Source organism: Emys orbicularis, chromosome 25 (genome assembly GCF_028017835.1).
Source record: "Emys orbicularis isolate rEmyOrb1 chromosome 25, rEmyOrb1.hap1, whole genome shotgun sequence".
Classification (NCBI taxonomy): Eukaryota; Metazoa; Chordata; order Testudines; family Emydidae; genus Emys; species Emys orbicularis.
In genome coordinates, this window is record NC_088707.1 from 15,714,552 (window position 1) to 15,742,334 (window position 27,783).

General features: G+C 65.8%; 1 protein-coding gene across 1 annotated transcript; it reads right to left on the bottom strand.

Annotated features, from left to right (window-relative positions):
- Positions 1–299: 299 nt before the first annotated feature.
- Positions 300–22,860, bottom strand: GRN (granulin precursor). The gene is made up of 16 exons (XM_065422579.1): positions 22,801–22,860; positions 17,379–17,537; positions 16,258–16,404; positions 15,174–15,258; positions 14,523–14,635; positions 13,868–14,015; positions 13,122–13,228; positions 12,083–12,212; positions 11,681–11,778; positions 9,932–10,168; positions 8,580–8,816; positions 7,331–7,567; positions 6,591–6,827; positions 3,330–3,563; positions 1,691–1,939; positions 300–1,322 (listed from the first exon to the last, which is right to left on the bottom strand). Exons 2-16 carry the CDS (start codon positions 17,520–17,522, stop codon positions 1,191–1,193), a joined length of 2,535 nt encoding a protein of 844 aa, XP_065278651.1. The 5' UTR covers positions 17,523–17,537; positions 22,801–22,860; the 3' UTR covers positions 300–1,190.
- Positions 22,861–27,783: the final 4,923 nt, after the last annotated feature.

The window sequence follows — 27,783 nt, forward strand, 5'->3', positions numbered from 1 at the left end:
CTGCCCAGAGCAGGCTGGCAGGTGGTTTTGTGCAATTCTCCTGCAAGGCAGAACCTCAGAGCAGCCGCTTTGCCCCCAATCACTGCCCAGGGCAGGCCGTGGGCCCAGGCCCCAGTGCTCCCCACTTGGCTGGATGGGCCACAGCTGCATGCCAGGGGGCACAGGAGGGACAGCTGTGTTCTAAGGAAGAGAAGGGAGGGCAAGGCGGGGCCCTGGAGTCCAGGCTAGGGGCAGCGGGGAGATGTTCACGCTGGTGGCACGGCCCCCTTGGCTGGGGGAAGGAGACAGGATTGACGTCAGCACCTTCCTCCACACCCTTTATTGGTTCTCACGCTCTTCCAGCCACTTCAGCCCTAATGGCACCAGGCCCCCAATTCCCGGCCCAGGCTCCAGCCACAGGTGGGGCACGCTTAGAGGCAAGGGAGCTGGTGACCAGAGGGCCTGGTGCCAGTCCAGCCCTGGGGGCAGCTGTGAGGGGGGCAGCAGCTGGGCATTGCCGAGACCCCTAGAACAGGGGGGCTAGAATAAGGACATGCTCCTGCATAGTGCCCAGCGGACAATGCAGGCACGAGCTCAGGGCAATGCACATTCAGGGACTGAGGTAGGGCGCCAGGAGCCAGATGCTGCAGTGCCCTCCCCCCGCCCCGCTGCCTGCCCCATCCAGGACGCAGGGAGGGGCCTGAGTGCCCAGGAGAAATGTAGGGAGATACAGATGCCCCCAGGAGTGTAGAAAGCAAAGCAGCCCAGCTTCCCTGGCCCTAGCGCAGGCACCTGGCTCCCAGGTGGTGGGGAAGCAGGGCCTGGCCCAGCCCAGCCCAGCTTCAAGGCCCCGGCAACAGAAGAGCCTAGAGTAGGGGCAGGGGGGACCCTTAACCTTCAGGCCTCCAGCAGGAAAGGGCCACTCCTGGTGCCCGCGGGACCTTTGGGGGTGGCAGTAGCAAGGGGAGCAGAGGACGAAGCACCCGAATGCGTGCACCCCCACTGCTGTGTCCGGGGTTAAACTCTCACGGCGGGGGGGGGGGCTCAGCCCCACGTACTTAGCTCCAGGGGGGCTGGGTGGGACAGGTCCTGCAGCGAATAGGGCCTGTATGCCCTGGGGCAGCCAGAGAATAGGGCCCTGAGGCTGGAAGTGAGACAGACTGAGGGGCCAGAGCAATCCCCACTGCCCCCTCACTGTGGGCACAGCCACCTCACAGCAGGCGGTGGGGCCGGGCGGCGCCGGCGTCCCAACGCAGGAGCCAGCGCCGCTTGCAGTCGAGGCCCGACTTGGAGCAGCGGTAGCCAAAGGGGCAGCAGTGGCGCATGTCGGAGCAACAGGAGCCCTGCGGAGAAACGAGAGGCATGTTACTGTCTGCTGGGGGCAGCCGGGCTGGAGCATAGAGGGGGCCCCCGGAGAGGGAGCAGCTGGGGCAGGTCACAGTCCCCCCAACTTCCCCCTGGTTCCCCTGCCAGGGGCCCGGCCTGTAGAATGACCTCCAGCCCTGGGCACAGCATGGCTGGGGGGCCCGAGGCCACAGCAGGCAGATGGATGGGAGGGCAGCAGCTGGGAGGGGCCGAGGTCCAGGGTCTGCAGCAGGCAGCCAGCGGGAGGGGCTGGGCAGATGTTGGAGCCGTGAGCTGCAGGGCTCTGTGCTGCTCCGGGGCAGCCAGCACCTCTCCCCCCTGGGGTCCCACTACGCCCGCCCCTCACCCAGTGGTAGGGGCAGCAAGCCCAGGCGCCCGAGACAGCCTTGCAGCAGGTCTGGTGGGCATGGCAGTAGTGCTGGGCGTCGCAGGTCACGTCGTTGCTGGGCTCCGGGCTGGCAGGCAGCAGGGAGGCAGAGAGGCTCAGGTCCACGGGCAGCACTTGCCCGGCCTGGTGCTTCTCACAGCTCTGTGTGGCCAGGTTGCAGGTGTAGCCCCATGGGCAGCAGTGCTGGTGATCCTCACAGCACACAGCCTGGGGAAAGAGGGGTTAGCCAGCACCGAGCAGAGACAGAGCAGCCTGGCAAGGCCCGCAGGGTGTCACCCAGGGGCCCTGGCTCCTGACCCCTCCCCCCCCTACACCCCACCACCCTCCCACAGCCAGGGAGAGAACCCAGGAGTCTCTTAACTCCTCCCCCCACGCTAACCCACCAGCCCTCCCTCCCCACACCCACACTAACCCAGTGGTTTTCAAACTTTTTTTCTGGCAACACAGTTGAAGAAAATTGTTGATGCCCGTGACCCAACCGAGCTGGGGATGAGGGGTTTGAGAGGGGCTCAGGCAGAGGGTTGGGTTGCAGGGGTGAGGGCTTTGGGGTGGGGCTGGGACTGAGGGGATCGTGGGGGCTCAGGGCTGGGGCAGGAGGTTGGGGTGCAGGGCTTGGTGCAGGCTCTGGGGTGGGGCTGGGGATGAGGGGTTTGGGGTGCAGGAAGGGGCTCTGGGTTTGGGTGGGGCTCAGGGCTGGGGCACAGGCTTACCGCAGGCAGCTCCTGGTCAGCAGGGGTGCTAAGGCAGGCTTCCTGCCTGTCCTGGCACCACGGACTGCGCTGCAACCCGGAAACGGCCAGCAGCAGGCCTGGCTCCTAGGTGGAGGTGCGCAAGCAGCTCCATGCAGCTCTCGCTCACAGGCACCACCACCCAGCTCCCATTGGCGCCCCCACCTAGGAGCCGGACCTGCTGCTGGTCACTTCTGGGGCACAGCACGGTGTCGGAACAGGTAGGCACTAGCCTGCATTAGCCGGGCAGCACCACCAATGGGACTTTTAACGGCCCAGTCGGCGGTACTGACCAGAGCCGCTGTAACCCAATTCTGGGTCATGACTCAGTCTGAAAACCACTGCTCTAACCCACCAGCCCCCACTCCTCTCCCAGAGCCGGAGAGAGAACCCAGGAGTCCTGGCTCCCGACCCGCTCTAACCCACCGGACCCCACTCCTCTCCCAGAGCCAGAGACAGAACCCAGGAGTCCTGGCTCCCGACCCGCTCTAACCCACCGGACCCCACTCCTCTCCCAGAGCCGGAGAGAGAACCCAGGAGTCCTGGCTCCCGACCCGCTCTAACCCACCGGACCCCACTCCTCTCCCAGAGCCAGAGACAGAACCCAGGAGTCCTGGCTCCCGACCCGCTCTAACCCACCGGACCCCACTCCTCTCCCAGAGCCAGAGACAGAACCCAGGAGTCCTGGCTCACACTTCAAGCCCTAGAGACATCCTTCTTCAGGCCAAGGGGCGAGGAAGGGCACAGCGCAGCCACAGGGCACAAACATGGCTGTGAGGAGCCAGGGCCTCACCCCGCTCCACCCCATTACGGTGCCCCTCGGGGACACCTAGTGGCAGGGGTGGGCAGTGCACCTGCACAGCTCTCACATTTGGCAGATGGCAGCAGGCCCAGGAGCCCATCCCGCTCTTGCAGCAGGTCTGCCCATCCTCGCAGCTGACCGTCTGGTTGCACTTCACGCCTCGGCTCTGGGCGGCGGCAATAATGTGAGCTGGAGCCTTGGGTGCCCAGGGCACAGAGAGCAGAGCCTGCTGGCACTCCCCCGCCGGGTCGCACGTGTATCCCTTGGGGCAGCAATGGACGTGGTCCTGGCAGCACACAGCCTGGGCGGGGGCAGGAGACTCAGCATGTGTGACCACAACATGCACCCCCCCCCCCCTTCCTCAACTGGGTGCTTCGCAACCCCAACCAGCAGACCCACCCTTCCCCCTCCTCCGCTGGGTGTTCCCCAACCCCGATCTGCAGCCCCACCACTCCCCTCCTCCGCTGGGCGCCCGCCAACCCCGACCCACAGCCCCAACCCTTCCCCCTCCTCCGCTGGGCACCCGCCAACCCCGACCCGCAGCCCCAACCCTTCCCCCTCCTCCGCTGGGTGCTTCGCAACCCCGACCCGCAGCCCCAACCCTTCCCCCTCCTCCGCTGGGCGCCCGCCAACCCCGACCCGCAGCCCCAACCCTTCCCCCTCCTCCGCTGGGCGCCCGCCAACCCCGACCCGCAGCCCCAACCCTTCCCCCTCCTCCGCTGGGCGCCCGCCAACCCCAACCCGCAGCCCCACCACTCCTCTCCTCCGCTGGGCGCCCGTCAACCCCGACCCGCAGCCCCAACCCTTCCCCCTCCTCCGCTGGGTGCTTCGCAACCCCGACCCGCAGCCCCAACCCTTCCCCCTCCTCCGCTGGGTGCTTCGCAACCCCGACCCGCAGCCCCAACCCTTCCCCCTCCTCCGCTGGGTGCTTCGCAACCCCGACCCGCAGCCCCAACCCTTCCCCCTCCTCCGCTGGGTGCTTCGCAACCCCGACCCGCAGCCCCAACCCTTCCCCCTCCTCCGCTGGGCGCCCGTCAACCCCGACCCGCAGCCCCACCACTCCTCTCCTCCGCTGGGCGCCCGTCAACCCCGACCCGCAGCCCCACCACTCCCCTCCTCTGCTGGGCGCCCGCCAACCCCGACCCGCAGCCCCAACCCTTCCCCCTCCTCCGCTGGGTGCTTCGCAACCCCGACCCGCAGCCCCAACCCTTCCCCCTCCTCCGCTGGGCGCCCGCCAACCCCGACCCGCAGCCCCAACCCTTCCCCCTCCTCCGCTGGGCGCCCGCCAACCCCGACCCGCAGCCCCAACCCTTCCCCCTCCTCCGCTGGGTGCTTCGCAACCCCGACCCGCAGCCCCAACCCTTCCCCCTCCTCCGCTGGGCGCTTCGCAACCCCGACCCGCAGCCCCAACCCTTCCCCCTCCTCCGCTGGGCGCCCGCCAACCCCGACCCGCAGCCCCAACCCTTCCCCCTCCTCCGCTGGGCGCCCGCCAACCCCGACCCGCTGCCCCAACCCTTCCCCCTCCTCCGCTGGGTGCTTCGCAACCCCGACCCGCAGCCCCAACCCTTCCCCCTCCTCCGCTGGGCGCCCGCCAACCCCGACCCGCAGCCCCAACCCTTCCCCCTCCTCCGCTGGGTGCTTCGCAACCCCGACCCGCAGCCCCAACCCTTCCCCCTCCTCCGCTGGGCGCCCGCCAACCCCGACCCGCAGCCCCAACCCTTCCCCCTCCTCCGCTGGGCGCCCGTCAACCCCGACCCGCAGCCCCACCACTCCCCTCCTCTGCTGGGCGCCCGCCAACCCCAACCCGCAGCCCCAATCCTTCCCCCTCCTCCGCTGGGCGCCCGGCAACCCCAACCCGCAGCCCCACCACTCCTCTCCTCCGCTGGGTGCTCGCCAACCCCGACCCGCTGCCCCAACCCTTCCCCCTCCTCCGCTGGGTGCTTCGCAACCCCGACCCGCAGCCCCAACCCTTCCCCCTCCTCCGCTGGGTGCTTCGCAACCCCGACCCGCAGCCCCAACCCTTCCCCCTCCTCCGCTGGGCGCCCGCCAACCCCGACCCGCAGCCCCACCACTCCTCTCCTCCGCTGGGCGCCCGTCAACCCCGACCCGCAGCCCCACCACTCCCCTCCTCTGCTGGGCGCCCGCCAACCCCAACCCGCAGCCCCAATCCTTCCCCCTCCTCCGCTGGGCGCCCGCCAACCCCGACCCGCAGCCCCAACCCTTCCCCCTCCTCCGCTGGGTGCTTCGCAACCCCGACCCGCAGCCCCAATCCTTCCCCCTCCTCTGCTGGGCGCCCGCCAACCCCGACCCGCAGCCCCAACCCTTCCCCCTCCTCCGCTGGGTGCTTCGCAACCCCGACCCGCAGCCCCACCACTCCCCTCCTCTGCTGGGCGCCCGCCAACCCCGACCCGCAGCCCCAACCCTTCCCCCTCCTCCGCTGGGCGCCCGCCAACCCCGACCCGCAGCCCCAACCCTTCCCCCTCCTCCGCTGGGCGCCCGTCAACCCCAACCCGCAGCCCCACCACTCCTCTCCTCCGCTGGGCGCCCGTCAACCCCGACCCGCAGCCCCACCACTCCCCTCCTCCGCTGGGCGCCCGCCAACCCCGACCCGCAGCCCCAACCCTTCCCCCTCCTCCGCTGGGCGCCCGCCAACCCCGACCCGCAGCCCCAATCCTTCCCCCTCCTCCGCTGGGTGCTTCGCAACCCCGACCCGCAGCCCCAACCCTTCCCCCTCCTCCGCTGGGCGCCCGCCAACCCCGACCCGCAGCCCCACCACTCCTCTCCTCCGCTGGGCGCCCGTCAACCCCGACCCGCAGCCCCACCACTCCCCTCCTCTGCTGGGCGCCCGCCAACCCCAACCCGCAGCCCCAATCCTTCCCCCTCCTCCGCTGGGCGCCCGGCAACCCCAACCCGCAGCCCCAACCCTTCCCCCTCCTCCGCTGGGTGCTTCGCAACCCCGACCCGCAGCCCCAACCCTTCCCCCTCCTCCGCTGGGCGCCCGCCAACCCCGACCCGCAGCCCCACCACTCCTCTCCTCCGCTGGGTGCTCGCCAACCCCGACCCGCAGCCCCCACCCTTCCCCCTCCTCCGCTGGGTGCTCCCCAACCCCGACCCGAAGCCCCACCCTTCCCCCTCCTCCGCTGGGTGCTCCCCAACCCCGACCCGCAGCCCCACCCTTCCCCCTCCTCCGCTGGGTGCTCCCCAACCCCGACCCGCAGCCCCACCACTCCCCTCCTCCGCTGGGCGCCTGCCAGCCACGACCCACAGCCCCACCATCGCTAGGGCCCCTCAGACCTGACCATGTCCTGTAGCCCGCGCTCCTACGCACCTCCACCAGGGGGCAGCAGCCCCAGGCCCCTGTGTCCAGCCGGCAGCAGGTGTTGCCGTCAGGACAGCTGGTCTGCTCGTCGCACTGCACGTCTCGGCCAGTAGAGGGCGCTCGCACTCGTGCTGGGGTTTTCTCCAGCCAGGGAATGGGGGCGGCGGGCGGCTGGCAGTGGCCCCCCGCCGGGTCGCACGTGTGTCCCTTGGGGCAGCAATGGACGTGGTCCTCGCAGCACACGGCCTGGGCGGGGGGGAGGAGACTCAGCATGAGTAACGACAACACGCACCACCCCCCCTTCCTCCACTGGGCACCCCTCAGCCCTGACCCGCAGCCCCACCACTCCCCTCCTCCACGACCTGCAGCCCCATCACTCCCCTCCTCCGCTGGGGCACCCGCCAGACCTGACCCGCAGCCCCACCCTTCCCCCTCCTCCGCTGGGGGCCCCTCAGCCCCGACCCACAGCCCCACCACTCCCCTCCTCTGCCCCACCACTCCCCTCCTCCGCTGGGCGCCCGCCAACCCCGACCCACAGCCCCCACCCTTCCCCCTCCTCCGCTGGGTGCCCGCCAACCCCGACCCGCAGCCCCACCCTTCCCCCTCCTCCGCTGGGTGCTCCCCAACCCCGACCCGCAGCCCCACCACTCCCCTCCTCCGCTGGGCGCCTGCCAGCCACGACCCACAGCCCCACCATCGCTAGGGCCCCTCAGACCTGACCATGTCCTGTAGCCCGCGCTCCTACGCACCTCCACCAGGGGGCAGCAGCCCCAGGCCCCTGTGTCCAGCCGGCAGCAGGTGTTGCCGTCAGGACAGCTGGTCTGCTCGTCGCACTGCACGTCTCGGCCAGTAGAGGGCGCTCGCACTCGTGCTGGGGTTTTCTCCAGCCAGGGAATGGGGGCGGCGGGCGGCTGGCAGTGGCCCCCCGCCGGGTCGCACGTGTGTCCCTTGGGGCAGCAATGGACGTGGTCCTCGCAGCACACGGCCTGGGCGGGGGGGAGGAGACTCAGCATGAGTAACGACAACACGCACCACCCCCCCTTCCTCCACTGGGCACCCCTCAGCCCTGACCCGCAGCCCCACCACTCCCCTCCTCCACGACCTGCAGCCCCATCACTCCCCTCCTCCGCTGGGGCACCCGCCAGACCTGACCCGCAGCCCCACCCTTCCCCCTCCTCCGCTGGGGGCCCCTCAGCCCCGACCCACAGCCCCACCACTCCCCTCCTCTGCCCCACCACTCCCCTCCTCCGCTGGGCGCCCGCCAACCCCGACCCACAGCCCCCACCCTTCCCCCTCCTCCGCTGGGTGCCCGCCAGCCCCGACCCGCTGCCCCACCACTCCCCTCCTCCGCTGGGGGCCCGCCAGACCTGACCCGCAGCCCCACCCTTCCCCCTCCTCCGCTGGGGGCCCCTCAGCCCCAACCCACAGCCCCACCACTCCCCTCCTCTGCCCCACCACTCCCCTCCTCCGCTGGGCGCCCGCCAACCCCGACCCACAGCCCCCACCCTTCCCCCTCCTCCGCTGGGTGCCCGCCAGCCCCGACCCGCTGCCCCACCACTCCCCTCCTCCGCTGGGGGCCCGCCAGCCCCGACCAGCAGCCCCCACCCTTCCCCCTCCTCCGCTGGGTGCCCGCCAGCCCCGACCCGCTGCCCCACCACTCCCCTCCTCCGCTGGGCGCCCGCCAGCCCTGACCCGCTGCCCCACCACTCCCTTCCTCCGCTGGGCGTCCGCCAGCCACGACCCGCAGCCCCACCCTTCCGCCTCCTCCACTGGGGGTCCGCCAGCCCCGACGCACAGCCCCACCCTTCCCCCTCCTCCGCTGGGGGCCCACCAGCCCCGACCCGCAGCCCCACCCTTCCCCCTCCTCTGCTGGGTGCCCGCCAGCCCCACCCTTCCCCCTCTTTGCTGGGCCCCTCCCCCTCAACCCCGACCCACAGCCCCACCATCGCTAGGGCCCTTCAGACTTGACCATGTCCTGTAGCCCGCGCTCCTACGCACCTCCACCAGGGGGCAGCAGCCCCAGGCCCCTGTGTCCAGCCGGCAGCAGGTGTTGCCTTCAGGACAGCTGGTCTGCTCGTCGCACTGCACGTCTCGGCCAGTAGAGGGCGCTCGCACTCGTGCTGGGGTTTTCTGCAGCCAGGGAATGGGGGCGGCGGGCGGCTGGCAGTGGCCCCCCGCCGGGTCGCACGTGTGTCCCTTGGGGCAGCAATGGACGTGGTCCTCGCAGCACACGGCCTGGGCGGGGGGGAGGAGACTCAGCATGAGTAACGACAACACACACCACCACCCCCTTCCTCCACTGGGCACCCCTCAGCCCTGACCCGCAGCCCCACCACTCCCCTCCTCCACGACCTGCAGCCCCATCACTCCCCTCCTCCGCTGGGGCACCCGCCAGACCTGACCCGCAGCCCCACCCTTCCCCCTCCTCCGCTGGGGGCCCCTCAGCCCCGACCCACAGCCCCACCACTCCCCTCCTCTGCCCCACCACTCCCCTCCTCCGCTGGGCGCCCGCCAACCCCGACCCACAGCCCCCACCCTTCCCCCTCCTCCGCTGGGTGCCCGCCAACCCCGACCCGCAGCCCCAACCCTTCCCCCTCCTCCGCTGGGTGCTTCGCAACCCCGACCCGCAGCCCCAACCCTTCCCCCTCCTCCGCTGGGCGCCCGCCAACCCCGACCCGCTGCCCCACCACTCCCCTCCTCCGCTGGGGGCCCGCCAGACCTGACCCGCAGCCCCACCCTTCCCCCTCCTCCGCTGGGGGCCCCTCAGCCCCAACCCACAGCCCCACCACTCCCCTCCTCTGCCCCACCACTCCCCTCCTCCGCTGGGCGCCCGCCAACCCCGACCCACAGCCCCCACCCTTCCCCCTCCTCCGCTGGGTGCCCGCCAGCCCCGACCCGCTGCCCCACCACTCCCCTCCTCCGCTGGGGGCCCGCCAGCCCCGACCAGCAGCCCCCACCCTTCCCCCTCCTCCGCTGGGTGCCCGCCAGCCCCGACCCGCTGCCCCACCACTCCCCTCCTCCGCTGGGCGCCCGCCAGCCCTGACCCGCTGCCCCACCACTCCCTTCCTCCGCTGGGCGTCCGCCAGCCACGACCCGCAGCCCCACCCTTCCGCCTCCTCCACTGGGGGTCCGCCAGCCCCGACGCACAGCCCCACCCTTCCCCCTCCTCCGCTGGGGGCCCACCAGCCCCGACCCGCAGCCCCACCCTTCCCCCTCCTCTGCTGGGTGCCCGCCAGCCCCACCCTTCCCCCTCTTTGCTGGGCCCCTCCCCCTCAACCCCGACCCACAGCCCCACCATCGCTAGGGCCCTTCAGACTTGACCATGTCCTGTAGCCCGCGCTCCTACGCACCTCCACCAGGGGGCAGCAGCCCCAGGCCCCTGTGTCCAGCCGGCAGCAGGTGTTGCCTTCAGGACAGCTGGTCTGCTCGTCGCACTGCACGTCTCGGCCAGTAGAGGGCGCTCGCACTCGTGCTGGGGTTTTCTGCAGCCAGGGAATGGGGGCGGCGGGCGGCTGGCAGTGGCCCCCCGCCGGGTCGCACGTGTGTCCCTTGGGGCAGCAATGGACGTGGTCCTCGCAGCACACGGCCTGGGCGGGGGGGAGGAGACTCAGCATGAGTAACGACAACACACACCACCACCCCCTTCCTCCACTGGGCACCCCTCAGCCCTGACCCGCAGCCCCACCACTCCCCTCCTCCACGACCTGCAGCCCCACCACTCCCCTCCTCTGCTGGGGCACCCGCCAGCCCTGACCCGCAGCCCCACCCTTCCCCCTCCTCCACTGGGGGCCCCTCAGCCCCGACCCACAGCCCCACCACTCCCCTCCTCTGCCCCAAGCCGCAGCCCCACCACACCCCTTCTCCACGACCTGCAGCCCCACCACTCCCCTCCTCCGCTGGGGCACCCGCCAGCCCTGAACTAAAGCCCCACCCTTCCCCCTCCTCCGCTGGGCGCCCGCCAGCCCCCACCCGCAGCCCCCACCCTTTCCCGTCCTCCGCTGGGGGCCCACCAGCCCCAACCCACAGCCCCCACCCTTCCCCCTCCTCCGCTGGGCGCCCGCCAGCCCCGACCCGCAGCCCCACCACTCCCCTCCTCCGTTAGGCGCCCGCCAGCCGCGACCCACAGCCCCAACCTTCCACCTCCTCCACTGGGGGCCCCTCAGCCCTGCCATTCCCCTCTAGTGGGCGCCCCCCCAAGCCCACCTCTCCCCTCCTCCAGTGGGGGCCTCTCAGCCCCGACCCGCAGCCCCACAACTCCCCTCCTCTCCCCCAAGCCGTAGCCCCACCACTCCCCTCCTCCACAACCTGCAGCCCCACTACTCCCCTCCTCCGCTGGGGCACCCGCCAGCCCTGACCTGCAGCCCCCCCCTTCCCCCTCCTCCACTGGGGGCCCCTCAGCCCCGACCCGCAGCCCCACCACTCCCCTCCTCCGTTAGGCGCCCGCCAGCCCTGACCCGCAGCCCCAACCTTCCACCTCCTCCACTGGGGGCCCCTCAGCCCTGCCATTCCCCTCTAGTGGGCGCCCCCCCAACCCCACCTCTCCCCTCCTCCAGTGGGGGCCCCCCAGCCCCGACCCGCAGCCCCACCACTCCCCTCCTCCGCTGGGCACCCGCCAGCCGCGACCCGCAGCCCCACCCTTCCCCCTCCTCCACTGGGGGCCCGCCAGCCCCGACCCGCAGCCCCACCACTCCCCTCCTCCGCTGGGCGCCCGCCAGCCTAGACCCGCAGCCCTGCGGCTCCCTGGTGCTATTCCAGTCCTGGGCTCTCCCGCACCCCAGCTCTGCTGGGGCCCCTCAATCCCAACCCACAATGCCCCGTCTCAGTCAGAGACCCCTAGGGTTTGGAGCAGGGTACCCCCCGCTACGGGCTGGTAATTACGCAGAGGAGTCCCAGCCCTGCTCTGCCTTCTAGGGGGGCCCCTTGGGCAGCAGGACCATGGTGCGGGCAGGGGAGCAAGGGCAGCTCTTAGCCAGCTCCCTCTGCGCGTCACCCACCTGCTCCCGGAACGTGCTCACTGGCCGAGCCCCTCCCTCCGCCCGCAGCCGATCTCAACAGGAGACACCCCAGAGCCGTGTCCTGTAGCCCGCGCTCCTACGCACCTCCACCAGGGGGCAGCAGCCCCAGGCCCCCGTGGACAGCCGGCAGCAGGTGTTGCCGTCAGGACAGCTGGTCTGCTCGTCGCAGGGAACCTCTCGAGCTGGGGAGCGAGACCCAGTGATCAGAGCCGGACCCTTCCTCTGGGCTGTGACAGGATGGGGCCCAGTGGGGCTTGTGGCCCCAGGGCAGCCTCGGGAAGTGCCCACCCCACTGTGAGCGGGTGGAGGCCCTGGGGGCAGCGTCCGGCTCCCTCTCTCCACTCCCACTGGGCTGTGCCACTCCACTGCCAAGGGAAGGGTCCCTGGTCCCCAGCCACCTGGCACTGCTGCTCCAAGGGGGTGGCAAGGTCCCAGAACCTGTGGGGCATTATCAGAGCATCCCTTTCCCCTCCCCCCACCTCCTACCTCTCTCGGCGGTGTCCAGGAGCTGGGTGAGAGGCTGCGTCTGGCCCAGTGTCGAGGCACATTTCGAGTGGGGCAGGTCGCAGGTGGTGCCCTGGGGGCAGCAGTGCAGGTGATCGCTGCAGCACACGGCCTGGAGTGCCAGGGAAGAACCCGGGCCCAGTTAGACCCATTGTACGGCCAGGGCCCCAGGGCAGGAGCCACTGGTGGGGTGGGGTGGGGCGGGGCTCAGCGCCAGCCCGTCACGAGGAGGCGCCTGCAGGCGGAAGCTTGGCTGGCAGAGCCCCCTAGGCCCCAGCCATTTCTACAGCATCTTCCCTGGGCTCACCCAGCGCCCAGCAGTGCTGAAAAGCAGCCACTTCGGGGGGGCAGGACCAGCTAGGGGACAGAGCCCAACAAGTGGAACTTCTGACATGCCCAGAGCAGCCTGAGGGAACCCGCCTGCCCAGCCTGGCATGAACCTGGCACCCAAGGCTCAGCACAGGGAGGTGACCCCTCCCGGTGGGAGTCACGCCCAGTCTGGGGCAGATACCAGGGGAGGCGGCCGTGTGGGCAGATCGCTGGTGCCAGTCCCGAGGCAGGAGACAAGCGGCAGCGCAGTCTGGCTGGCCGCCTGCTGAGAGACATGGCGCAGAGTGCCAGGTGCCCCGTTATGTGCAGTGAGATGCCCACCTGGGGGTGTCCCTGCCCCAGCAGCCTGCTTCCCCCCCCCCCCCCCCGGCCTGGTTCTCTCCTCTCCACAGGCCTGGCGCGTCATCACTGCCGGGGCGGTGTTGTAGCGGGGGCTGGGTTTAACCCACCCAGGGGCGCAGGATGCCAGACCGGGCTCTGCAGCATCTCTGTGCCATGGGGCAGGCATCAATCCAAAAGGGGCTGGCACAGTGGGGCACAGACATCCCAAGTCATGGGAGGCGCCTGGCTGCCCTAGGACACCACCAGGAGGGGCAGAGGGAATGGGCAGCTCACAGAATACCCTGGGGGGGCGGGGGGAAGACGACACACGTAACACACGCCCTGCCCTGCCCGCCCCATCCTCACTCACGTTCTGCAGTGGGCAGCAGCCGTACTGGCTGGTGGGCAGCTGGCAGCATGTGGTGCCGTCCGGACACGCTGACCGGTGGTCAGGGCAGGTGATTGCGCCGAGCGAGACTGGGGAGGGCAGGGGAAGGGAGATCAGGGGGGCACAGACCAACACCCCCCAGCGGCTGCTCCACCTGCCACCCCACAGGCCTCTGCACCGGCTGCAGGTAGGGCCCCTGGAGCAGGCTTGGGGGCACCTCCTACCATGGGGGCTGTGCCTCCGCATGGGGTGAGCTCTCAACCCAGCTCTGGGGGTAGCCATTGCTCTCGGTACCCGACTCCTCTTCACAGAGCAGCCGGGGGGTGTCCTACTGAATGTACACAGCACATCCACCACTGCAATGCAGCCACCTCTGGGGGTGGCATGGCTGATGTCTAACAGCGCACAGGAAGGGAAGCAGACCCTGGCTGTACAACTCCCACCCCCCTCCCCCCACACACACACCCCACCACCCAGGATCCCAGGGCCGTCTTGGCTGCCCGAGCAGCCCTGTAAAGAGTGTCTTCCATGATGATGCGGGGCAGGGGGCTGCCCAGGGGTTTAGGCCAGGGCAGTGCCCGTAGCACAGCACCCCCTAGACAAGGGGCTGGCTCACTCCTCCAGCCAGGGTGTGGGGCCCAACGCAGAGGACACCACACGGCACGGGGAGCCCAGGCCCTCCAGCCTGCTCCCGTAGGACCGCTCCCCACCCCCTGGCCATGCAGTACCTGGCACTCCCTGCCACGGCGCTCGCTTCTGGGCCGGCACCTTGCTGCCCAGGGGCTGCTCCCCAGCGGCTGAGAGGCAGCGGGCATGTTCCAGGTCACAGGTGGTGGCATGGGGGCAGCAGTGCACTTTGTCCGCGCAGCAGGCGGCCTGCCAGAGATATGGGGCGTGGCAGAGCAGAGAGGGGAGCCAGCAACTCCCCCAGCTCCCTCTCTCGCCGGCCCCCAGGCCAGCTCCGCCTGGCCCCCCTCCTCGACCCACATGGCACCCAGGTCGACCCCCAGCACACCCTCACACCAGCGCCTCGCCCTGGGCTTGGCACAGAACCAACCCTTACCCACGGCCCCCTGTATACGAGTCCTGCCCCCCCCCCCCGGCCAACCCATGGTCCCCTGTATCCCAGCCCCACCCCTGCCAACCCACAGCCTCCTGTATCCCAGGCCCACCCCTGCACCCCCAACCGAACCATGGACCTCCATATCCAAGCCCTGCCACCCACCTATCCATGGCTCCCTGTATCCCAGCTCTGCCCCCCAGCCAACCCACAGCCCCCTGCATCCCAGCCCTTCTCCCCCACGGTCCCCTATATCTCAGCGCTGGGCTCCCTGCACAACCCCCCCCCCCCACCTCCCAAGCCCTCTTCCTGCCATCTGGTACCTGTGGCATGGGGCAGCACCCCCAGGAGCCAGTGGGCATCATGCAGCAGGTGGACTCATTGGGACACTCTGATTCGCCATCAGGGCACTGGACAGCACCAGCGGCTGGGAGACCTGCCAAGAGCACGGCCAGCGCCTGGCACTCAGCAGGGAGAAGCCAGGGCAGCTCTTTCCTCAACCCCTCGCCGCAGGCAGAGCCACTCGGCAGACACCACCCGGGCAAGCAAGCAGCTCCAGCTGGCACCTTCTGGTGAGCTGGTGGAGTCTCTTGCTCCAGAGCCCTCCCCGGGGGAGTCCAAGACCCACTGGGACCTGGGGAGGGGAATCCACCAGCCCCTGCCCCCCAGTACTATGGGAAACCTCCTGCTACAGACTCTGCCCCCCACAATCCAACAGCTGGAGGACAAGCAGCCAAGCCCTCCCGCACCAGTGCAGCCAGGCACGTGGCGTGGCCGCTAGAGGGCGTCATGAGCTGCTGGGCACTGGGCAGAACTCCTGGCATTGGGCAGAGCCCGGTCGGCACCAGACCCAGGGCCAGAGGCTCAGTGCCAACAGGGTCCCCTTGTGTCGTACAGCATCCACGCTCGGACGCAGGGGCCCAGGACACCCGGAGGGCATGTCGGTCCCCCCGACCCCACCTCCGGCCCCATACCTGGGAGCACAAAGCAGGATTTGCCGTTGGCACTGCAGTGGGAGCCCCGGGGGCAGCAGTGATGCCCGTCGGCGCAGGCGACGGCCTGAGGAGAGACAGAGGAGATGGCTCTGGGTGGCACAGCCAGCATATCCCTGAACCCCAGGACAGGCGACGGGGGCTGGGAGCAGCCACATGGGCCACGGGAATGCACCCAAGGCAGATGGACACCAGCACCAAGCAGCTCCAACCCCTTGACCCCAACAGTATCCCCCCACATGGGGAAACTGAGGCACAGTGAGGGGACAGGACTCGGTGGCAGAGGATGGGGAACAGAAGCCAGGGGTCCTGAGACCCCCGGTTCTAAGCACTGGAGAAGGGCTGCTTCCCCCAGGCCAGAACAAACGCTGCCCACTCCACTAGAGGAAGGACACGCAGTTGGGCAGCACCAGGCTGTCCTGGGCTGGGGGGATGTGGTGGGGTCAAAAGGAAAACACCCAGCCCTTGGCCAAGCAGGAGAGCAGGACCAGGGGAGAGCCACAGCTGTGCCCTACAATCCACTCTGCAGCCGGTAACTCCTGGCACTGTACCGCCCCCACGCCTTCTACTCCCACATGGGCACCACGGACCAGCCAGCCCCATGTCCTGTCTGCAGCAGGGGCCAGCCCCAGGTGAACCAAGAAGCCCCACAGTAGTAGCTGTGGGATAATCTGGCCCCCCAGGAAGGCCTCATCCTAATCAGAGTCGGGCTGAAGCCCCGAAGAAGGTCTGAGCTCCAGTCTGTGCTAGCAGCAACGGTGACAACTCGGGATGTCCCTGGGACCCACAGAAACAGCCAATCCCTTCTTGGTCTCAGTGACGGCCTGCAGTAGGGAGTTCCACAGTGTAACTATGCCCTGGGTGGAAGGTATTTCCACTGCCCACCAGGGGAGACCCCTCTCCCCCCACCATGCCTACAGGCAGGGCCTGAACCAGCCTGGCAGCTGGCCAGGAAGCTCTCTGGGGAGAATGGCCCAGCCCGGCAGCCCCCCATGGGACTGTGGGTACAGCCGCTCACATCCCAAGTACAAGCTGGAGGCCCCCACCCCCCGGGCAAGGCGCTTACCTCCGACAATGGGCAGCAGCTGAAGGAGCCGGCCGACGTGCGCAGGCAGCTGTATTCCGCGGGGCACTGGGTCCCATCGGGGCACATGGGCCCAGCAGGCTTGGCCACGCTGCTGGCCTGGGTCATAGGCAGGGAGGGCAGGGAGCCCTGGTGAAGGAGGCAGAGGGTGAGGGGGATGCAGTGCAGGGAGCCCAGAGCACAATGGCCCCCAAAATCACCCGCTGGCTCCTGGTCAGAGCAGGGGGGCTGAGTCATGGCTTGGGGGCAGCCAGACTAAACTGCCTTGGGCAGGCCCTCAAACACCCCCAGATCCCACCCCAGAGGTGCTGGGCTCTCAGTGGGGGAGGTGTACAGCAAGCGCTCACAGCCCGGGTTGGGAAGGGCACCTGGCACAGACATGGCTGCTTTCCACATTGGGCACCAGTGCCACCAGGAGGGTGCTGGCGGGCAGGTCCCTTCCCCTTGGCTGGCCTGGTTGGGGGCCCAGCTCTGCCGGGGCAGCTGAGACAGGGCAGGAGACCCCTGAGCTTCGGCGGTTTCTACCCATTATCAGCTGGGGGTTTAACCCTGGTGTCTAGACCAGGGGCTGCCCCCATGCACGCAGAGCTCAGGGCAGGGAGCCCTGTTCACTCCCAGACAGTGGGCCCAGGCTGCTCCAGAGGGCACAAAGGGACTGGATTGCACCCCCGTGGGGGAAGGGCCCCAGCACCCAGTGCGGGAGGATTAACCACAGCTTCCCGGCAGGCCGGGGTGGGGCAGCAGATGAGGCAAGCAGGGCAGTAAATCACAGCCAGGTTCTGCAACACGGCTTCCGCCGGGGATCTAGGTTATGACAATGCTCCCCCCAACCCGGGCCCTTCCTCCCGTCCCCAGGAGCGACTCCCTCCACACCCCTCAGCCTCGCTGCCCCCAGCCACGAGAGCAGCTCAGCCCCTGCTGCGTCCCGCCAGCTGGGGCACTCGGGCGCTGGCCAGAGACCCAGCGAGCTTGCTCCACGCAGGCCAGAGCGGCTGGCTCTGCACGGGGGGGCACCACCACCAGTGGCACGGGGAGGGCGAAACCCAGGCAGAGAGACCTTCACCGCCCATAGCCTTCGCCCGGGACGTGACACAGACACTCACCAGAGACGGGGGGCAGCAGGCGTAGCCATCCCCTCCGGGATCCCGGCAGCAGACGTCAAGCCCCTGGCACAGCCGCCCATCGGGGCACCGCAGGGAGGCCACCGCTCCGGACAGCGCCAGCCACAATGGCACGAGCGACCACATCCTTGGGGCGAGAACCTGCAAGTGACCAGCCAACAGCTGCTCAGCCACCTCATCCCACCACGTCTCCTGGGGCACCTGGCTTTAACTCTGAGCCGCCAGCTGGCTTTGGGGCTCGGCAGAACCCCAGACACAGCTGGGGGGAGGGAAGCAGGACTCCTGGGTTCTGTCCCTGGCTCTGCTCCCGACGTGCTGTGCAACCAGGGACAAGCGGAGTCATTCCCCTGCCTCCGTGCCTAAGTTTCCCCATCTGTAAAATGGGGGTAAGTACTTACCTTTGCCCCCACCCCTGAACCAGAAGGCCCCACTGCACAAAAGCAGCCACAACACCAGCCCCATCCCCCAGCTAACGCAGCAGGCCACTTCCCCAGCCAGGGCCTCCCGCCCCCTCTGGAAGCTGTTCTCTGGCACCAGCCTGCTTCTAGGTGAGGGCCCTGGCTGCGCTGGCGACCCCACGGCTGCACTGAGCAGCTGGTTGGACCAGCGGGTCCCAGCGCTGGGGGTGGGGGCTGTGGTTCAGGTGCGGTGTCACACCGGCTGTCCCTCCCGCTCCTCTCCAGCCGGAACCCACCAGCACAGCAGCTGCCCCTGTTGTGACACTGCCTCGTGCCCAACCGCGCCCGGGGAAAGCCCCCACAGGCCACACTGCCGCCTTACGCTGCTCAGAGCTGCTGGCGCGATGCAGGGTTCAGCTGGAGAGGGCTAGGACCTGGCAGCAGCCTCCGCCCCCTCGCTGTTGGGAACCAGCCCTGGGAGGGGATCAGTGACCAAACCAGCCCCACGGCCCAAAGTCCAGGCCGATAAGAGCTTCAGCCTGGCCCCCTCCCCCAGCGCTGCGGCTCCAGTGGGGATCTGGCCACAGGCCAGCAGAAACACGGATGCAGCAGAGAGGCGGAAACGCGAGCCGTGTATCAGGGCACAACAGCCTGGGAAGCAGCTGGGCCTGTCCGAGACGCGTCTGCCCCCTCCTCCCCCCGGCTTCACAGCCGCTTTGAGCTAGAGCAGTGCAGGCCAGTGCTTAATACACAGAGCCAGGACTCTGGAGTCCTATTCCGGCCCACAGCCCTCTCCTGCCCTGCTGTGAGCTGACAAGGACCATGACCCCACCCAGGGAGGGGCCGGACGGCTTGTTCGGGCTGGAAGAGACTAGCCACACTCCCTGCCTGCTGCAGGTGACTCTGGAGTCACACCTGGGTGAACCAGGCCCACTGCCACTCAGCCATGGGTCCCGCTAGGCTGGGTCCCACGTGTAACCATGGCACAGGCCCACAGGCCGGCCAGGCAGGGTTTGTATTGAGACCAGGGAGGTGCTGAGAGGGCAGGTGGGTGGGCGGGCAGTGTGGGCACACACAGCTCAGTATGTTCCTGTAGCGCCGCTGGGGCCCGGGGAAGCGCTCACACCCGCACGCCTGCCAGCAGGGAGAGGTGGCTACAATTTGCTCGGTACAGGTGTCCCCTGGACAGAACTTATGGGGGGGGGGGTTGGAAATCAACCCCCCCCCCCTCCGCACTGTGTTCATGGCGCCCCCCCCCCCATGGCAGGCAGAGCCAAGTGCCCATTGGGTCAGGCGGGGAACATCTCCACCTGCCTGAATTCAAGAGACGAGCCCTGAACAGGGGGACAGGCGTCACTCACCCCCCCCCCCCCCCCGGGAAGGCCCTCAGAGACAGGGGGTGTGGTGCGGTGTGGGATAGCGCTGAGCAGGCCTGGCCCAGAGCCATGACTCGTCTCCCCGATCTCCCCCTGCTCCCCAGTGCTCTCGATCCTGGAACCAGAGCCCCAGCATTGGCTGGGCCAGGCCTGACGACACTGCCCAGAGCACGCCCCCACCCCCTGCCAGCCCACCAGAGCTGCAGGAGTGTCACTCCATGCGGCCAGGGAATCCTTGTCCCATCCTGCTCCCAGCCGCCCCTCCCATCAGCAAAGCACAGGGGCCCCCCCGCAGAGTCCTGCTGGGACAGAGATCAGGGTTCGCTTGCCTCCATCAGGGGTGGGAGGAGGCGTCTCACCCGGCCCCTGCCCGTGGGCATGGAGACGTGTGCCTGCCCCTTCACCTGGCTCCAGCAGCTGCTTGAGCCTCTAGCAGCGTTCGCCTCATGCACTGTAACCACGAGATGCAACCCTCAGCCGCAGCTCCCAGATAGCATCGTCTGGCGGTGCAGGAGCCCTGCACGCGGCCCTCACCTCATGCCACAGCCCACGGGGACGGCTCAGCCTGCTGGGGGACTACAGACCCCCAGCAGCTGAGCGGAGCAGACGCAGTTCTGTCCTGTCCCCCCCACCCCACCCCACGCGCACACACACACAGCGCCGCTGCGTAGACAGCTCGGTGTTTGCTCACGGGGCAAACCAGGGCCAGATCCCCTCCCCCCAGGAGAGCAACCCCCTGGCACTGGGCCTCTCACCCCGCAAGTCCCCCTCTGCGCCTGCAATGCTGCACCCTTGGCCCCCAGCAGCCAACTCAGCCTGGAGAGCCTGGGCCCAGCACCAGGGCTGCTCCGCGCCAACACGGGGACAGACCCGCACCAGCGGGGAGGGCTCTGCGCCAGGTACCAGAGCGGCTGGGAGTCAGACACCTACCGGCAAGAGCAGGCCCCCCCGCACACGCTCTCGCTTCCCCCCCGCCTGCCAGCCAGGCCTGGGAGTCTGATTCTGGATCCCCCACCGCCTCCAGCCCAGCGCTCTTGTCAGCAGGCAGGAGAGGCAGGTCACAGCCAGACAGGGGCGATAAGCACTTGTGGGAGAGCAGCCACCACGGACTGGGTGCGAGGCTCTGGGTGACGGTGTGGTTAGCTAACCCCCCCGCCCTGCTCATCACCGATGTTATCGCCGAGCCTGAGAGTGCGAGCCCTGGCGGCTCAGCAGCCTTTCACGGCAGATCTCACCCCCCCCACCCCGAGACAGGCTGCACTGAAACTGCAGCGCCTAGCCACAGGAGGGGGAGCCCCATTTTACACGTGGGGAAACTGAGGCACAGAGAGGGATTGCGAGTGGGCTAAGTTCAGGCAGCCAGTCAATGGCAGAACTGGGGACCAAACTGGCTCCCAATCCCTTCTGTGCCCCCTAGACAATGGGGGCTTGGTAAGGGGCAGCAAAGCGGGTCTGGCTCTGGGCAGATTTCCTAAGCCCATGGTGGGAACAGGGCACGTGCTGAACCTCAGCTCCTTGCAATCCTCGGGACTCTGCCAGGAGCTCAGCTCCCATGGCTTTAGCAGGAAAGAAGCCATCCCTGCACAGAGCTGGGGGCCAGGACCCGTCTCCCATTGCCAGCTCACCACTGACCTGCTGGGTGACCAGGGACAAGTTCCCTCCCTTGGCCTCAGTTTCCCCATCTGCCAGGGGATAATGCCTCCCCAGGGTAGGGGTCAATTCCCACCTGTGGAGGGCTACGTGCCTCTCAGCCCAAGCACGCCCAGAAGTGCCTTCCCGTGGGCACATGACACACAGACACAAGCAAAGGACCTTCCTGTCTCTCCCCCCGCCCCGCTGCTGCTTCCCACCCCTAGATACACGTGCATTCTGGACCCGCCCCCACATGCCCGCCTAGATTGTGCAAAGGAGCCTCTGGCGCGTGCGCGTCCCATAGCGCTCCCTAACCCGAGCTGCCCCTTGCCCTCGGAGACCTGTAACAGCATTTACAGCGAAAGTAGCACATGGTGTTTACAGCTCATGTAGCGTGCTGTCCATGCGTGCAATAAAGATCCTAGCGAGTGCACTGGAGCTGGGGGCGGGGGAGTTGCCTACACCAGTTCCTCTTACTTCACTCACATGGCTGAGTTTGCACCCGGTACCGGCTGTGAAGGAAACAAAACCCCATGACAGAGGAGGGGAAGCCAGATAGGGAAGCAAAACTAGAAAGATGGAAGTCAGAGCCTGGTGCAAACAGCTGAGTCCCTCAACAAACCTCACCCTCACTCCAGAAAATGCTGGCCACACAGCTCGGCCTCACAGCAACCTGCCTGGGCCATTCCAGGTCCAGTCCAAGGCAGCTTGTCCACACGCCAGGGGCATGACGGGCCCACTGAGCCAGGGCACAGCCACCAAGCAGGGAAGGGACAGTGGGTGTGGCGGTACGAGGAGAGAGCTGCCTGCATTAGCCCAAACTCCTGGTGGAGACACGGCTCTGGATTTTACTGGGACCTAGCGAGGGGAAGCCTGAGTGTGGGAGAAGACAGCGCCACCCTTCCCTAGCCACGGCACGGTAGAAAGCCCTCGATTCCTAATGCAATGGCTAATGCGCTCGTTTGCCTGTTGTACATCCAACCTCCTTTAGCCATGGAGACCCAGCTGGGCCACAGGGCCCTTATGGAGGGGGCTAGCATCATCTCATCCCACATAGTAACACCATGGTCACACCCGCCCCAAGATAAGCGAGGTGGAGGGTGCCAGGGAGAGGCCAGTTTTGGCAGAGCGTGCCCACTAGGGACAGGACAGGAGACACCAAGCAGGTGCGCTGGGATCCAGGCAGCATCGCTGGGCTAGTCACATAAGTCTGTCTCTTCGCTCACTTGCTTACCACACTTGGACCTGAATCATGCCCTCGGTAGCCAGGAGAAGACAGGCCACCAGCAGGAGTTGTGCCCATGCAGCACCACCCAGTAAGCCACACAACCCTGGGGAAGGGCAGCATCCACCATCACTACAGAAGGGGAAACTGAGGCACAGAGCTACCCTGGCCTGCCAAGGTGACAGGGCAGCTCAGGTCCCGAGCCAGGAACAGAACTCAGGTCCCCTGGTTCAGAATCCTGCGTGTCAGCTGCGAGAGCAGCCTTCCACCTCACACCCTGGCCCAAGCAGAAGCGATGCAGAGTGGCACCCGGGTATGGGCACCTCCCTGTCAGTGCGAGGCGATGGCACCACAGGAGCCATTCAGGGCCAGGCTAGTGCACCCAGCAAGTCACGCTCGGCTCTAGTGCGAGCCGCACTGAACCACCACAACTCCAGCACCGGGCCCAGAGCAGGGGCCCATGTGCCGACCAGCGCACTGCACCATGGGCACGACAGCAGAGCGGGCGGGGACCCCCCGGGAGGCTGCCGAGCTGGGAGGGAAGCGGGAACCTGCCAGGGCAGTAAGGAGCCAGGCCGGGGGGGACACTTGCCAAGCCCGCAGACTCCCCGCCCCGGCGGTGACCAGCAGGACTCCCGGCTCCGGCCCCCCAGGGAAAGCCAGGCCGAAGGGGGGCCATGAGGGCACCCCACAGCGACACCACCAGGCCCAGGGCACCTAGGGCCCAGGCTGCGCCGCCGCCCCCCAGCCCGGCCCCGGCCCCGGCCCCGCACCTGAAGCTGCACCGCACGAACCCGGCCCCGGCAGCTCCCGAGCGTCTGCAGTTCAAGGGCCGCCCTAGCCTCCCTCCTGCCGCCAGCCCCGCCCACTCCCTCTGATTGGCCAAGGGGCGGGGCCTGACTCGCTCCTATCGCTCGCTGCCCTCAAAGGCGATGGAGCCTGCTGATGAAAGCGCGCCTCGCCCCGCGGGAATCCCCGGGAGGTCACCTGACGAGCCGGTCACAGGACCCAGAGGGGCCGAGCACGTGCGGGGGGGTGTACCCGAGCCGAGCCCAGGACCCGAGCCCAGGACCCGGGCATATGCAGCCTGGTCTTTGACCCACCCCCCCCCCCCCGCAGCTGCCAGGCCTGAGGCGGCCCCCAGCAGAGCCCCGCTCACCCGACCCCGGTGCACCCAGCCTCCCCTGCCGCCCTCCTGCCTGGCAGATCCCGTCCAGCCGCAGCCCCCTCGTGCAGGAAACGGGGCCCGAGTCGGCAGGGAGAGCAGAGCCCACCTCAGAGTTCCAAACCCCGCCAGAGTTACACGCTGCCCGGCCAACCACACACCCCTTTGCAACTGGAAGCAGCAGCAGGCAGCAGCGGCACAAACCAACCCCCCAGTACAGTACTGCTGTGTTAAATGTAAACTACTCATAGATTCATAGATTGTAGGGCTGGAAGGGACCTCGAGAGGTCATCGAGTCCAGTCCCCTGCCCGCATGGCAGGACCAAATACTGTCTAGACCATCCCTGATAGACATTTATCTAACCTACTCTTAAATATCTCCAGAGATGGAGATTCCACAACCTCCCTAGGCAATTTATTCCAGTGTTTAACCACCCTGACAGTTAGGAACTTTTTCCTAATGTCCAACCTAAACCTCCCTTGCTGCAGTTTAAGCCCATTGCTTCTTGTTCTATCCTTAGAGACTAAGGTGAACAAGTTTTCTCCCTCCTCCTTATGACACCCTTTTAGATACCTGAAAACTGCTATCATGTCCCCTCTCAGTCTTCTCTTTTCCAAACTAAACAAACCCAATTCTTTCAGCCTTCTGATATAAAATTATTCTGCTTAACTGCCAGGGGGCAAATTTGTCACGTACACATGGAAGATATACAGCTATTGCTATGTCTTAACTCAGGAAGTTCCTTCAAGAGGAAATGTAGCCAAACTCCAAACCTGGAGACAATGGACTTTTCTGTGCCTGCGTCCTGTAGATAAACTGCTTAGTTTGCAAAATAAGCAAGGAGGAGGGGGCAAATAGATGAACAATAAGGGGTCATAAGAGGGGCAGATACATGTAGCTTGCTAATTATGTATGGTAATGATGGCAAATTTTGGCCAATCATAGAACGATAGATTATCATAAGCAACTGCATATAATGCTTTGGTGTAAGTGTTTTCTTTGTTCTTGCTGACTTATGAGCTCGAACCCAATTGCAATTGAAATAAACGGATCGCCCCTCCCGGGGCTCCTTGCTTGGCTAGCTGTGTCCGTCTCTCCTTGTTCCTCAGCTGGAACGGACAGAAATTTCTATGACACTTCCTTCATAGGTCATGTTCTCAAGACCTTTAATCATTCTTGTTGCTCTTCTCTGGACCCTCTCCAATTTTGCCACATCTTTCTTGAAATGGGGTGCCCAGAACTGGACACAATACTCCAGTTGAGGCCTAACCAGCGCAGGGCCCCAAGCAGCAAAAAAAAGCGCCGCCCCCCGAGCCCCCCCCGCCGAGCGTCGCGCCGCCGGAGCCCGCCCCCCCGCGCCCCGCACCGCCCCCCGCTGAGCGCCGCCAGAGCGCCCCCGCCCCCCCCGCGGAATGCCGCGCCGCGCTGCCCCCCCCGCCGAGCACCGCACCGCCGAAGCCCGCCCCCCCTCCCGAGCGCCGCGCCGCCGGAGCGCCCCCGCCCCCCCCCCCCCCGCGGAATGCCGTGCCGCGCTGCCCCCCGCCACCCCAAGATTGGCCGCCCCTTACCAGGTGCCGCCCCAAGCATGTGCTTGGTTGCCTGGTGCCTGGAGCCGGCCCTGAACCAGCGCAGAGTAGAGCAGAAGAATGACTTCTCGTGTCTTGCTCACAACACACCTGTTAATACATCCCAGAATCATGTTTGCTTTTTTTGCAACAGCATCACACTGTTGACTCATATTTAGCTTGTGGTCCACTATAACGCCTAGATCCCTTTCTGCCGTACTCCTTCCTAGACAGTCTCTCCCATTCTGTATGTGTGAAACTGATTGTTCCTTCCTAAGTGGAGCACTTTGCATTTGTCTTTGTTAAACTTCATCCTGTTTACCTCAGACCATTTCTCCAATTTGTCCAGATCATTTTGAATTATGACCCTGTCCTCCAAAGCAGTTGCAATCCCTCCCAGTTTGGTATCATCCGCAAACTTAATAAGCGTACTTTCTATGCCAATATCTAAGTCGTTAATGAAGATATTGAACAGAGCCGGTCCCAAAACAGACCCCTGCGGTACCCCACTCGTTATGCCTTTCCAGCAGGATTGGGAACCATTAATAACAACTCTCTGAGTACGGTTATCCAGCCAGTTATGCACCCACCTTATAGTAGCCCCATCTAAATTAGGGTGACCAGATGTCCCGATTTTTGGGTCTTTTTCTTATATAGGCTCCTATTACCCCCCACCCCCTGTCCCGATTTTTCACACTTGCTGTCTGGTCATCCTAATCTAAATTGTATTTGCCTAGTTTCGTTTTTTACTCAAAAAAGGGGAACTTAAAACAAACAAAGATTTGACAAGGTAAGGAAACTGTTTCTGTGCTTGTCATTTAAATTAAGATGGTTAAAAGCAGCATTTTTCTTCTGCACAGTAAAGTTTCAAAGCTGCAATAAGCCAGTGTCCAGCTGCAAACTTTTGAAAGAACAACCAGAGCGTTTTGTGCAGAGTTACGAACATTTCAGAGTCACACATTCCCGAGGGGGTCGGCACCGCTGAGCTTCTACTGTAGTCAGGAAGGAGCCGGCTCCCTGGTGTTGCCAACTCTTGTGAATTTATCACAAGGGATGCAGTTTTCAGAGCTAAAGTCTTCTGTTTTCATGTGACCGGAGGAGAACCCCTCCCCCTTCCTCCGCTGAGCTGGAACCCTGGAATCCAGTCACTGCTGTGACAAGGCTCAGCCGGATCCCTCGGGATGGGAGGATGACTATCAGTCACCTATTCTGCAAACAGCTAAGATCCTGCATAGGGTCACTGCAGGCAGGGCTGGGAAGAGAGCCGGTACGGTGCCCCATTAACCTCCCATGTGCTCCCCACCCTGCTAGTTGCCTGATTGTAATGGGCTTTTTTCCAAAGAGCTGATCGTGTTGTGTGCTGAACCTTTAGAGATCTGGCCTGGGGACTGGTCCCCCCCCCCCCCCCCTTGGCACTTTCGCCTGCTCAGCTTTCTTCTAAATGCACTTGAACTGAAAGAATGTTCCGCTTCCAACTCCCCCAGCCCCCCGCCGTGGAAACCTGTGGGCGCTGGCATCTCTGTGAGAAAGCAGAAGTGCGGGAGGCCGCAGGAGTGGCTGGGCTCACTAGAGCCCTGCTCTGCAGCCTCAGACAAACCTTCCTGCAGAGTGGTCCTGGGTGGGGCTGGGTATGGAAGAGGGCACCCCTACCTAGAGGGACTTCAAAGGGGGGAATTTTTCGTTCCATGTCCTGATTTTCCAGCGAGGGTTCTTTGTGTAACTAGCATGATGTGGGAGAGTGGGGTGACCATGAGTGCCTTCCTCAGGGCAGACTGTGAGAAAACAGAGCAGACACCCACAGCTGGTGGTGTGGTTTCTAATTAGATTTCTCAAGTCTATCTTGCTACCTCGACAAACTGAACTTTGGGATAAAAGGTCACACCAAAAATCACAGCACACTCAGGTTGCTTCCAGTCACTTACCCCAGATCCATCGGTACCCTAGATCTTTCGCCAAAGACAACACCTGTAATAAACTCTGGCTATATCTATACTAGAGACCTGTACCAATGCTGTGCGGCTGTGAGATCGCTGTGTAGTTGCTCTACGCTGACGGGAGAGAGCGCTCCCGGCGACTTAATTAAACCACCTCCAGCGAGTCGCGGTAGCTGCGTCGGCGGGAGAAGCTCTCCTGCTGCCATAGCGCTGGGCACACTACCACATATATCGTTCGGTTTGCTGCCAGCAGGGCTGCCCAAACCAGGCTCTGAATAAACCCAATGCACTGCCCACCCTGTGTCCTTGGCAGGACACCTCCGCAGCCCCCGGCTTGCACTTGGAGACCTTGCCAGTATGGTTGGCTTCTCTCAGCCTTTGTAGCCCAATTCCCATATGGTTCAAGTGGTCATGCCGGGAGCTACTGAAAATAGCCCAGGCATCTATATGGGCTCTGGCAAATGTGTGTAACCACTGCAGCACCTCCCTGACAAGCCCCCAAATATATTAATCCAAAGGCAGAACCTTAAACTCATACCATCCAGATTCCAATAGAAAAGCAGAGTTTTCCTGGGCTTCAGCATCTAAGGGAATTGGCCAGTACCCACGAGTCAAATCCAGTGTGCTTATGAATTTTGAACCCCGCAATAGACCCAGTGAGTCCTCTACTGGGGGTGTGGGGCATGGGTCAGGCTGGGAAAGCATTTAGCTTCCTGTAATCCACACAAAAGCTCATGGTTTTGTCCTTTTAGGTACCATTACAATCGGGGATGCCCGGAGGCTGTTTGATTTACTAGTTACTTTCATTTCAAGCAGGTTTCCACCTGCTCCTGGATTTGTTTCTGCATTTCCCCTTTAGCTGGGTACGCTCTGCTAAGAGCAGGGCGGGGCCCTGGGGTTGCTATGGAGTGTACAGTCTTGTCAGTTAAACCTGGCCGGTTGGAAAATACCTGGTTGTGGCGCTTTAAACGGGCCTGCATTTCCTGCTTTGGGGTTGGATTGAAACCTTCCCCAAACTCAGTGCTCTCCGGGGGGGTAGGGGTGGGGACTCTTCCCTGCTCTCCCTGAGCAGATCAATTAACGTTCCCTCA

What these genes read in the sequence shown, in the direction of transcription:
- GRN (XM_065422579.1), bottom strand. Translation starts at nt 17,522, where the DNA reads ATGTGGTCGCTCGTGCCATTGTGGCTGGCGCTGTCCGGAGCGGTGGCC. An exon ending in GCTGCTGCCCACTGCAGAAC is followed by an intron (nt 12,213 to 13,121) that starts GTGAGTGAGGAT and finishes CTGGCACTCCAG; the next exon opens with GCCGTGTGCTGCAGCGATCA. An exon ending in GCTGCTGCCCCCTGGTGGAG is followed by an intron (nt 7,568 to 8,579) that starts GTGCGTAGGAGC and finishes CCCCCCGCCCAG; the next exon opens with GCCGTGTGCTGCGAGGACCA.